At 42.3% G+C, this 12,800-nt stretch overlaps 1 protein-coding gene across 2 annotated transcripts in view; it reads right to left on the bottom strand.

Annotated features, from left to right (window-relative positions):
• LOC143025344 (N-acetyltaurine hydrolase) overlaps positions 1–12,800 on the bottom strand; it is a 66,823-nt gene that overhangs the window by 41,337 nt on the left and 12,686 nt on the right. The window contains exons 2-3 of one of the 2 annotated variants that reach the window (XM_076184846.1): positions 6,109–6,268; positions 5,256–5,446 (exon numbers count right to left, since the gene is read on the bottom strand). In XM_076184846.1, the coding sequence (XP_076040961.1) occupies positions 5,256–5,446; positions 6,109–6,268 (351 nt within the window). Of the gene's footprint in view, positions 1–5,255; positions 5,447–6,108; positions 6,294–12,800 lie in introns of those variants that run through there. The other variant, XM_076184845.1, reaches the window with a different exon arrangement.

Raw genomic sequence — 12,800 nt, 5'->3', positions numbered from 1 at the left:
AAAATTTGTGAGAAAATCATTAAGAATAGACGGGTAAAACATCTCGAAGACAACATAATAAACCCAAGACAATTTGGGTTCAGACAAGGAAGATCATGCACCACAAACTTAATATGCTTCTACTTAAGACTAATAGACATAGTGCAAGAAAGGAATGGATGGGCTGATTGTGCCTTCCTAGACTTGCAAAAAGCTTTTGACAAAGTACCACACAAAAAATTACTAAAAAAAACTGGAACACATAGGAGGAATACAAGGGAACCTACTAAAATGGATGGAGGACTTCCTGACTGGTAGAAAGATGACAGTAGTGCTCAGAGAAAAATATTCAGACTGGAAAGAGGTGATGAGTGAAGTACAGCAAGGATCTGTATTGGCACCAATAATGTTTGCTATTTATGTGAATGACATGGATGAGGATGTGAAATGTTACACGAGCTTCTTTGCAGATGATGCCAAACTGTTAAGGAAAGTAGAAACTGATAAGGACTGTGAAGCACTGCAGGAAAACCTGAATAAGGTATGGAACTGTAGTCAGAAATGGGAAGTGGACTTTAATACTAAGAAGTGTAGCATAATGGAGTTTGGAAAAAGCAAAAACAGAATATCAGGAAAATATACAATTGGAACCAAGGAGGTAAAGAAGGAAGGATCCGAAAAAGATTTGGGGGTAATTATCACAAACGACTTGTCCTATGACAAACAGATTAACAAAATTGTCGGGGAGGCATACAACTTGCTAAGATCAATAAAAGTGGCATTTGCATACTTGGACGAAGACATGATAAAAAAAATATTGGTTACATTGATAAGGCCTAGACTAGAATATGCGGCGACACTGTGGTCACCCAGTACCAAAAAGAATATAAAGAAAATAGAAAGAATCCAGAGAGCAGCAACAAAAATGGCACCTACACTTGCAAACTTAATCATATAAGGACAGATTGGCTTAACTGGAGTTACCGACGCTGGAGCAAAGAAGAGAGAGAGGTGACCTACTGACCATCTACAGAATAGTGAAAGGCACAGAGATATTTGATAGAGAGGACTTACTAAACTGGGACAAGAGAAGCACAAGAGGGCATGGAAAGAAAATAAAAAAACAGCTACAGAAGAGAACTGAAGAAAGTTTTCCACATAGAGCAGTGGACACTTGGAACAAACTGGACAATGAAATAGTATGAGCAAAAACCATTCATGAGTTTAAAAGCAAACTAGACACTACGAGATACAAAGGCAGGACACCACGAGCATAGCTCCCCTTCCCGCAAAATTCAACAAGGTAAATACACATAGAACTTGGAGAATGAATTTGCTAAAGTTTATTGGAAAAAACATATAATAATAACAAAATTAATAAATAAATCAATAAAGTTAATATATCATCAAATAAGATATTGGTGTTATCCAAGAGTGGAATGCACAAGGGTGATGCACAGTTGAATGGATGAGAGATGATATTCTCAAGTGATTCATGAATCAGTGGTTCTTGAAGTAGCAAAAGGTACATACATATACCAAAGGCTTTTTCCCCTTAATAAGGGAGGTAGCCAAAAAAAAAGGCATAAAAACCACTCCCACTCATTCCATCCCTAACATACTCCACTATCCTCTACCCTCTTCCCTCCCTCTTATCTTGGCACCATCTGGATGACAGATCATCCCTGCATCTTGCCCACTGCCCTGGGTCAGAAACAGTGTTGCAAGACACAGCATATCCACAGCAAGGCCGCTTCATTAATTCGGCGACCTCCCCCTCTCCATCACCTAATGCAGAAAAGGAGAAGACAGGGAGAAATCCCTTCAGGCTGCATCAATTCATTTCTCATACATACTCCCTCACCCCCATCCCCTAACCACTCCACTTCATCATCACAGCATCATCCATACACAACCATTCTCTATTTACCCCTATCTTCTGTCCTCTCACATCCTTCCTCAACAGACATTCCCCTCTTTCCCAAAGCCCCTTTTACCCCATCCATCCATCTCATCCTAGGTCAACCCCTCATGTTCACTCCTACCTCTGGCTTCCACACCTCTTTTATTAGTCTTTCTTCACTCATTCTTTCCAGGTGTCCAAACTATCCCAATACTCTTTCATCAACTATCTCCCAACTCCCTTTCCACCCCCATTCTCCTCCTAACCTCCTCATTTCTCACTCTATCCAGCCTAGTAGCCACCATCATACTTCTCAGACACCTCATCTCAAACACATTCAAACTCCTCCTCTCTTCCTCTCATATGTTCTATGTTTCTGCCCTGTACAGTGCTGTTGGCACAATCACTCCTTCATACAATCTCCTCTTAGCATCCATTCCCAAATGTCTATTTCTCATTACACTTTTTAAGCCCCCAAGGCATTTACTAACTTCTCTCAATCTACATTCTACCTCCACCCCCACTTCTCCTTTTCCGCTACATTTGCACCCAAGTATCTAAAACTATCCACTTCCTCCAGTCTCTCTCCCTTAATACTCACTTCCAGTCTGCTGCCACTTTCTCCCCTTGTACATCTCATCACCTTACTTTTACACACATTTATCTTCAAGTTCTTTCTTTCGCACACCTTCCCAAACTCTGTCACTAACTTGCTAAATCCCTCCTCTGATCCTGCTACAAGTGTAGTGTCATCAGCAAACAACAGCTGGCTTATCTCCCACTTTTCTCCATTTTCTTTAATCATTTCCAATCCCTGACCCACTATCCTTGGATTCCATCTATGTATAAATTGAACAGCCAAAGCAACATAACACATCCCTGAAAAAGTCTCACCTTTACCTCAAACCATTACTCTCATAAAAACTCTTGACTGCTCTTAACAGCTTTCCTCCTATGCCATATATCTGCAATACCTCCCATATTGCCTTCCTGTCTACCATGTCATAAGCCTTTTCCAGATCCATGAGAGCCAAAAAAAAGATCCCTACCTTTTCCTATAGCTTTCTCACATATTTGTCTTACCACAAAGATCTGATCTACACAACCTCTACCTGTTCTAAACCCACACTGTTCCTCACCAATTACTCCCTATGTTTCTCTCCTAATCCTCTCAATCAAGACCCTCCTATAAGCCTTCCCAACTACACTTAACAAGATCATCCCTCTAAAACTACTACACTCACACTTCTCCCCTTCTCCCTTGCAAAGTGGAACTATACAGGCACTCCTTCAGTCCTCCGGCACTCTACCCTCTCTTAAACAAAAATTAAGTAACCTCACCAGTCAGTCCACCATCCCTGTACCTCTTTTTTTCAGACATTCTCCATGGCATCCATCCAACCCAGGTGCCTTACCTGCTCTCATCATCTTAACAACTGCCTTCACTTCATCTTTCCTTATTTCTCCTCCATTTTCCTCATTCATCACGGTCATTTTCTTAGCACTTCCCACTGCAACTACCTTTCCTTCCATATTCTCCTTCACATTTAACAACTCCTTAAAATATTCTGCCCATCTTCCTCTCACTGCCTTCTCTTCCATTATCATCTCTCCATCTGCACCTTTTACCTTTTCTTCTCTACTTGATTCACCTCCTCTTCCTCTCTTAATTTCTTTCCAAAATATTTATTACTTTCAAAATTTTCTGTCATACTCTTACCCCATTTCACATCTGCTCTCCTCTTTGCCTCCTTTATCTTATGCTTTACTTCTCTTCTCTTTTTTTACCTCATATGATTCTCTCATCCTATTTTGTAACCAATCAGTGAGAGCTCGCTTCTTTTCTACAACCTTCTTTGCTTCCTAATCCCACCATTCACTATCCTTCCTTCTATTTCCTCCCATCCTCCTTGTTCCACACACCATCTTTGCACACCTTGTGAATCCATCCTTGAACCATCCCCATTCCTCCTCCACTCTTAGTTCTACTCTATCCTTCACTCCTTCCCACTCTTCTCTCAGCTTCATGTATTCCTTCTCCTTTTCTTTGTCATTTAAACGGTTCACTCTCAGCACCTCCCTACCTTTTGTCCTTTTCCTCTTTCTCCATCTATCCTCCACTCTCAACTTACCTTCGACCAAACAATGATCCGATATTCCCTCACTCTCTCCCCTTAAAACATGTACATCCTTAACTCTTCCTACTATACTCCTGGTTACCACTATATAGTCCATTAACACTATCTACCACACTTCCATCCACCACCCTCTCCCATATGTACTTATGCTTGACTTTCTTCTGAGACACTATATTTGCTATCATCAACTCTCTAGACACATCATCAACCTCTCCATTATGATTTTTTTCCTGGAACTCCACACTTCCCAACCACCCCATCTATCAGTTCATTTCCTACCCTAGCATTAAGGTCTCCCAATACCACTTCATTAATATTTCTCCCTAATCCCTCTATGCATCCATCCAAACAGCCTCCCTTTCCTCTACACTCTTCTCACTACCAGACCTATATGCACTTACAAAAACCCACATCTCCCTTCCCAGTTTCACTTTCATCCACATTAACCTTGAAGAAACCTCCTTCCACTCCACTACACGCTTACCTATCTCTCCACTAACTAGTATAGCCACCCCTTCTCTCCCTTGTCCTCTCTTCACTCCTGAGAACCCCCAACTACACTCCCAAACTCACACTTGCCCCTCCCTTTCAACTTAGTTTCACTCAATGCCAACACATCCATCTTTCTGTTCACAAACATACTGCCTATCTCTTCCCTTTTATTCTCATCAGTACCACATCCATGCACATTAAAAGACCCAAACCTTAGGGCACTGGTTGGAAAACTCCTAGCCCTTCTTATGCCTTTACTTTTTTTAGGAATGTCCCCTTTGGGGCTACAGGGAGAAGAATACTTAGTCCTAATCCCCGTCCCATTTTTGTTGCCTCTTACAACTGAAGTGGGAAGACTTGGTGGCAGTATTCTTTCCTCCCACTACAGGTAAGTCTAGGAAAAGGTGGGCAAACAGGGTCAAATTAGCCATGAGAACTCATAGCCAAGATGATGAACAAGATGAATAATCCTACTGTCAGTTTCTATAAACCTACCAATAACAAATATATAACAAATAAAACTAACCTTAACTAGCTTCATCAATCTTATTCTAAATTCAATTCAAAAGGATGTCAGAATGATATGGAATATTAATACCAAATGATGTAAGAGATAATTGTTAAAGTTCTTTCTATTATACTGCTACTCCAGACTTCAAATATCATTGCAGAATCCAAGTTAAAGTGATTACATAGGAAGGAATAAAAGAGGAAAAAAATATGGAATAACATCTAATATTTACCCGTTCCAGCTACAATATGGACTCCTGTCTCAGAACTAACTTGCTTGAGAAAATTGATGTCACGTTGGATCCCACAGGTGGTGTTCTCTACAATGGTTCCTCCTCCCAACTTGTGGTACTTTTTAACTTCAGCAATTACACCAGCCTTTACCTCTGCCTCTTCAATCACCAAATTTGGCTTGTGGCTATACCTAGGAGTAAAATCTTTGGTGAAGAATTAGAACTGGTGCAATGGGGGAAGAGAGAAAGAGAAAGAAAAAGAGAGAAAGAGAAAAAGGTATAATGATTATACTAAGATACACAATACAATTTATAAAGTATACCACCTAGTTGAGTTCATAGCATCTTGTTTGAAATTTCTGGCCTTCTAAAATGTGCTCTTATAATTTGCTTCAGAAAACAAATGTTTTACATAATGAAAATGGTGAGGAGGACTGATAAGAATTCTACATTCAATACAGGTCTATTCTGCTGTTGTTACTAAGAACCACTGCCAAATCCACAAGTCATACCAAAAGAACTCCCTGAGGGGGTAATATGTTAGGTTGGAATTCATAGTATAATGTCCAACAGATGTTTGAAAAATCTATTGTGAGATAAGTCAGATATATTCAATTTGGCACTATAAATTCTTATAAAGCTGTTTCCAGTACGTTAGATCTTTATCAGGTTTCAACTAAAAATGGTACCAGTACTGTTATTTTACATTTCCTCTTAAAAGTTTTACCATAACTGCACTTGTCATGCTCAATACCCTTCTTAACCAATCTGCTGGCATCATTTAGACCATTTTGTACCACTTCTGTAATAATCATTAAGCCTCTAATATACTATGACAACTGAAAAAACTTACGGATTTTGTCGAATCCATCCAATATTTTGTGTAGTGAAGTCACAATTAACCATATGTTTGTCTTCTTCCTTAGGTTCTACATAAGCTACATTGAATGCAATACTGAGGTGCTCATGGGTCATGCAGCACCCTAAGGACAGAGGCTCTACAATGCCATTTACTGAAAAGACAAATGATAATTTCATTAAGTGTTAATCCACTACAGAGTAGTAACTTGTAATCCAAAAAATATTATAAAAATTCTGAGATTTTAGGTCAAATTCTTTGAACTGCTCAGAAATCAATGTAAAGTGTACATACTTCTCTTGCCTTAGAAAAGAATCCAGACTTTTACAAATACATAAGTATCATAAGATTACTTGTTACAAATCATATACACTGACATCTGGCAAAAATGCTTTTGGATTACAAAATTACCTACATACATACATACATACATACATACATACATCAAAGGCTTCCTCCCCCTACACGGGGAGTAGCCAAAAAGAAAAAGGCATAGAAACCACTCCCACCCATTCCATTTCCTATATATTCCACTCCCCTCCACCCTCCTCCCTCCCTCTTATCTTGGCGCCTCCTGGATGACGGGTCATCCCTGCATCCTGTCCACTGCCCTGGGTCAGAAGCAGTGTCGCAAGATACAGCACATCCACAGCAAGGCTGCTTCATAATTTCAGCGACCCCCCCTCTCCATCCCCTCATGCAGAAAAGGAGAAGACGGGGAGAAATCCCTTTGGGCTGTGTAAAAAAAAAAAAAAATCCTCATACATACTTCCTCACACCCCATCCTCCACCCACTCCCCCTCATGCATCACAGCATCATCTATACACAACCCCTCTCCATTCACCCCTATCTTCTGTCCTATCCCGTCCTTCCTCAACAGACATTCCCCTCTTTTGTAATGCCCCTTTCACCCCATCCATCCATCCATCCTTGGACACCCCCTCATATTCACTCCTTCCACCTCTGCCTTCCACACTTCTTTTACTAATATTTCTTCACTCATTCTTTACATGTGTCCAAACAATCCTAATACCCTTTCATCAACCCTATCTCCCAGTTCCCTTTCCACCCCTGTTCTCCTCCTCACCTCCTCATTTCTCACTCTATCCAGCCTAGTATCCCCTATCATACTTCTTAGACATTTCATCTCAAACACATTCAAACTCCTGTCTTCCTCTCTTATGTTCCATGTTTATGCCCCATACAGTGCTGTTGGCACAATCACTCCTTCATATAACCTCTTAGCATCCATTCCCAGATGTCTATTTCTCATTACACTTTTTAATCCACCAAGGCATTTACTTCTCTCAATCTACATTCTACCTCCACCCCCACTCCTCCCTTTCCTGTCACATTCGCACCCAAGTATCTAAAACTATCCACTTCCTCCAGTCTCTCACTCTTAATGCTCACCTCCAGCCTGCTGTCACTCTCTCCCCTTGTACATCTCATCGCCTTACTTTTACCCACATTTATCTTCAGCTTCCTTCTTTCACACACCTTCTCATACTGTCACTAACTTCCTCAATCCCTCCTCTGATTCTGCTACAAGTGCAGTGTCATCAGCAAACAACAGCTGGCTCACCTCCCACTTTTTCTCCATTTTCTTTAATCAACTCCAACCCCTGACCTACTACCCTTGCATTCACCTCTCACACCACCCCATCCATGTAAAGATTGAACAGCCAGGACAACATAACACATCCCTGACGAAGTCCCACCTTTACCTCAAACCATTCACTCTCTCCATTTCTAATCCTAACACAAGCTCTACTACATACATACATACATACATATACCAAGGCTTTTTCCCCCTTACAAGGGAGGTAGCCAAAAAGGAAAAGGCATAAAATCATTCCCACCTATTCCATCCCTGAATACATTCCACACCCCTCCACCCTCCCTCTTATCTTAGCACCTCCTGGATGACGGGTCATCCCTGCACCCTGTCCACTGCCCTGGGTCAGAAGCAGTGTCGCAAGACACAGCACATCCACAGCAAGGCCGCTTCATTAAATCAGCGACCACCCCTCTCCGTTCCCCCATGCAGAAAAGGAGAACACGGGGAGAAATCACTTCGGGTTGTGTCAAATTTTGCTCACACATACTACCTCACCCCCCATCCACCCGCCCATTCCACCTCATGCATCACAGCATCATCCATATACAACCATTCTCCATTCACCCCTGTCTTCTGTCCTCTCCTGTCCTTCCTCAACAGACATTCCCCTCTTCCCCAAAGCCCCCTCCACCCCATCCATCCACCTCATCCTAGGACGTCCCTTCATGTTCACTCCCTCCACATCTGCCTTCCATACCTCTTATACTAGTCTTTCTTCACTCATTGTTTCCATGTGTCCAAACCATCCCAATACTCTTTCATCAACCCTATCTCCCAACCCCCTTTCCATCCCTGTTCTCCTCCTCACCTCCTCATTTCTCACTCTATCTAGCCTAGTAACCCCCATCATACTTCTCAGACACCTCATCTCAAACACATTCAAACTCCTTCTCTCTTCCTCTCTTATGTTCCATGTTTCTGCCCCATACAGTGCTGTTGGCACAATCACTCCTTAATACAGTCTCCTCTTAGCCTCCATTACCAAATGTCTATTGCTCATTACACTCTTCAATCCACCAAGGCATTTACTCGCTTCTCTCAATCTACATTCTACCTCCACCTTCACTCCACCTTTTCCTGCCACATTTGCACCCAAGTATCTAAAACTATCCACTTCCTCCAGTCGCTCTCCCTTAATGCTCACTTCCAGAGTGCTGCCACTTTCACCCCTTGTACATCTCATCACCTTACTTTTACCCACATTTATCTTCAGCTTTCTTCTATCACATACTCTCCCAAACTCTGTCACCAACTTCCTCAGTCCCTCCTCCGATCCTGCCACAAGCGCAGTGTCGTCCACAAACAACAGCTGGCTCATCTCCCACTTTTCTCCATTTTCTTTAACCATCTCCAATCCCTGACCCACTACCCTTGCATTTACCTCTCGCACTACCCCATCCATGTATACGTTGAACAGCCAGGGTGACATAACGTATCCTTGACGAAGTCCCACCTTTACCTCGAACCAATGACTCTCTCCATTTCTAATCCTGACACAAGCTCTACTACTCTCATAAAAACTCTTGACAGCTTCTAGGAGCTTTCCTCCTATCCCATATATCTGCATAACCTCCCACAATACCTTTCTGTCTACCCTATTGTAAGCCTTTTCCAGATCCATAAAAGACCAAAAAACATCTTTCCCCTTTCCTATAGCTTTATCACATATCTGTCTTACCACAAAGATCTGATCTACACAACCTCTACCCGTCCTAAATCCACACTGTTCCTCACCAATTACTCCCTCTGTTCCTCTCCTAATCCTCTCAATCACGATCCTCCCATAAGCCTTCCCAACTGCACTTAACAAACTAATCCCTCTGAAACTACTACATTCACACTTGTCCCCTTTTCCTTTGTAAAGTGGAACTATACAGGCACTCCTCCAGTCCTCCGGCACTCTACCCTCTCTCCAACAAACATTAAATAACCTCACCTGCCAGTCCATCACTGTACCTCCTTTTTTTAGACATTCTACATGGCATCCATCCAGACCAGGTGCCTTACCTGCTTTCATCATCTTAATAACTGACTTCACTTCATCCTTCCTTATTTCTCCTCCATTTTCCTCACTCATCACTCTCATTTTCTTAGCATTTCCCACTGCAACTATCTTTCCCTCCCTATCCTCCTTCACATTTAGCAACTCTCTAAAATATTTTGCCCATCTTCCTCTTACTGCCTTCTCTTCCATTATCATCTCTCCATCTGCACTTTTTACCTTTTCTTCTCTACTTGATTCACCTCCTCTTCCTCTCTTAATTTCTTTCCAAAACACCTTTTTATTACTTTCAAAATTCTCTCTCATACTCTTACCCCACTTCACATCTGCTCTCCTCTTTGCCTCCTTTACCTTTTGCTTTACTTCTCTTTTCTTTTCTTTGTACCTCTCATATGACTCCCTCGTCCTATTTTGTAACCAATCTGTGAAAGCTCGCTTCTTTTCTTCTACAACCTTCTTTGTTTCCTAATCCCACCATTCACTACCCTTCCTTCTATTTCCTCCTGTCCTTCTTGTTCCACACACCATCCTTGCACACTTTGTGACTCCCTCCTTGAACCATCCCCATTCCTCCTCCACACCTAGCTCCACTCTCTCCTTCACTCCCTCCCACTCCTCCTTCAGCTTCTTCTTGTACTCCTTCTCCTTTTCCTTTTCATTTAAAGAGTTCACTCTAAGCACCTCCCTACCTTTTGTCCCTTTCCTCTTTCTCCATCTATCCTCCATTCTCAACTTACCTTCCACCAAAAAATTATCTGATATTCCCCCACCCTCTCCCCTTAGCACATGTACATCCTTAACTCTTCCTATCATAATCCTATTTACCACTACATAATCCATCAATGCTCTATCTACCACCCTTCTATCCACCACCCTCTCCCATGTGTACTTATGCTTGACTTTCTTCTGAAACACTGTATTTGCTATCATCAACTCTCTTTCTAGACACATTTCCACCATCAACTCTCCACTACGATTCTTTCCTGGAACTCCACATTTCCCAACCACTCCAGCAATTGGGCCATTTCCTACCCTAGCATTAAGGTCTCCCAGTACTATTACATTGACATTTCTCCCTAAATCCTCTATGCATTCATTTAAATCTATCCAAAAGGCCTCCCTTTCTTCTACACTCTTCTCAATGTCAGGCCCATATGCACTTACAAAGACCCACATCTCCTTTCCCAGTTTCACCTTCATCCACATTATCCTTGAGGAAACCTCCTTCCACTCCACTACACGTTTACCTATCTCTTCACTTACTAGAATAGCCACCCCTTCCCTCCCTCACCCCCTCTTCACTCCTGATAACCTCCCACTTACACTCCCAAACTTACACTCACCCTTCCCTTTCAACTTAGTTTCACTCAAAGCCAACACATCCATCTTTCTTCTCACAAACATACTACCTATCTCTTCCCTTTTACTCTCATCTGTACCACATCCACGCACATTAAAAGACCCAAACCTTAGGGTGCTGGTCGGAAAACTCCCAGACCCTCTTATGCCTTTACTTTTTCATTTAGGAATGTCCCCTGTGGGGCTACAAGGAGAAGGATGCCTAGTTCCAATCCCCGTCCCTTTCTTCTCGCCTCCTACGATCCAAGTGGAATTACTTGGTGGCAGTATTCTTTTCCCCCACCACAGGGAATTCCCCCACCACAGAAAATGAATACTCAGAGAAATGGTGCAGGACAGCAGCAAGGGGTTGGGGGACAGCATAACGGAGGGACAGTCGTAGTATAAAAGTTCTACTACTCTCGTAAAAACTCTTAACTGCTCTTAACAGCTTTCCTCCTATCCCATTTATCTGCAGTACCTCCCACAGTGCCTTCCTGTCTACCATGTCATAAGCCTTTTCCAGATCCACAAGTCCAAAAAACATCCTTACCTTTTCCTATAGCTTTCTCACATATCTGTCTTACCACAAAAATCTGATCTACACAACCCCTACCCGTCCTAAACCCTCACTGTTCCTCACCAATTACTCCCTCTGTTCCTCTCCTAATCCTCTCAATCAAGACCCTCCCAAAAGCCTTCCCAACTACACTCAACAAGCTGATCCCTCTGAAACTACTACACTCACATTTGTCCCCCTTTCCCTTGTAAAGTGCATCCATCCAGACCAGGTGCCTTACCTGCTCTCATCATCTTAACAGCTGCTTTCACTTCATCCTTCCCTATTACTCCTCCATTTTCCTCACTCATCACTCATTTTCTTAGCACTTCCCACTGCAACTACCTTTCCCTCCCTATCCTCCACATTTAGCAACTCCCTAAAATACTCTGCCCACCTTCTCACTGCCTTCTCTTCCATTATCATCTCTCCATCTGCACCTTTTACCTTTTCTTCTCTACTTGATTCGCCTCCTCTTTCTCTTTTAATTTCCTTCCAAAACATCTTTTTATTGCTTTCAAAATTTTCTGTCATACTCTTACCCCATTTCACATCTGCTCTCCTCTTTGCTTCCTTTATCTTATGCTTAGCTTCCCTTCTCTTTACTTTGTACCTCTCATACGATTCCCTCGTCCTAATTTGCAGCCAATCTATGAATGCCTGCTCCTTCTCTTCTACACATTTCTTTGCTTCCTCATCCCACCACTCACTACCCTTCCTTCTTTTTCCTCCTACCCTCCTTGTTCCACACACCATCTTTACACACCTTATGACTCCCTCCTTGAACCATCCCCATTCCTCCTCCACTCCTATTCTACTCTATCCTTTACTCCCTCCCACTCCTCTTTCAGTTTCTTTTTAAACTCACTCTCCTTTTTTTCCTCATTTAAGCAGTTCACTCCAAGTACCTCCCTACCTTCTGCCCTTTTCCTCTTTCTCCACCTATTCTCCACTCTCATTTTACCTTCCACCAGAAAATCATCTGATATTCCCCCACTCTCTCCCCTTAGAACATGTAAGAGGCCGGTAGTTGTACGAATGTAAATGAGCCTGCCTGCTCGCCTGTTGTTTTGAAAACATGAGGTGACGCTATGTCTATGTAAACACACCGACGGTGGTGACTGTTTTATAATCGATGATGTAATCAAACTCTGTAAGCGCAGGT

The sequence above is a fragment of the Oratosquilla oratoria genome, chromosome 5, assembly GCF_046742065.1.
Source record: "Oratosquilla oratoria isolate Oo_2021 chromosome 5, ASM4674206v1, whole genome shotgun sequence".
Taxonomy (NCBI): Eukaryota; Metazoa; Arthropoda; class Malacostraca; order Stomatopoda; family Squillidae; genus Oratosquilla; species Oratosquilla oratoria.
The sequence above is the reverse complement of the archived record's forward strand: the minus strand, read 5'-3'. Positions and strand labels throughout refer to the sequence as shown.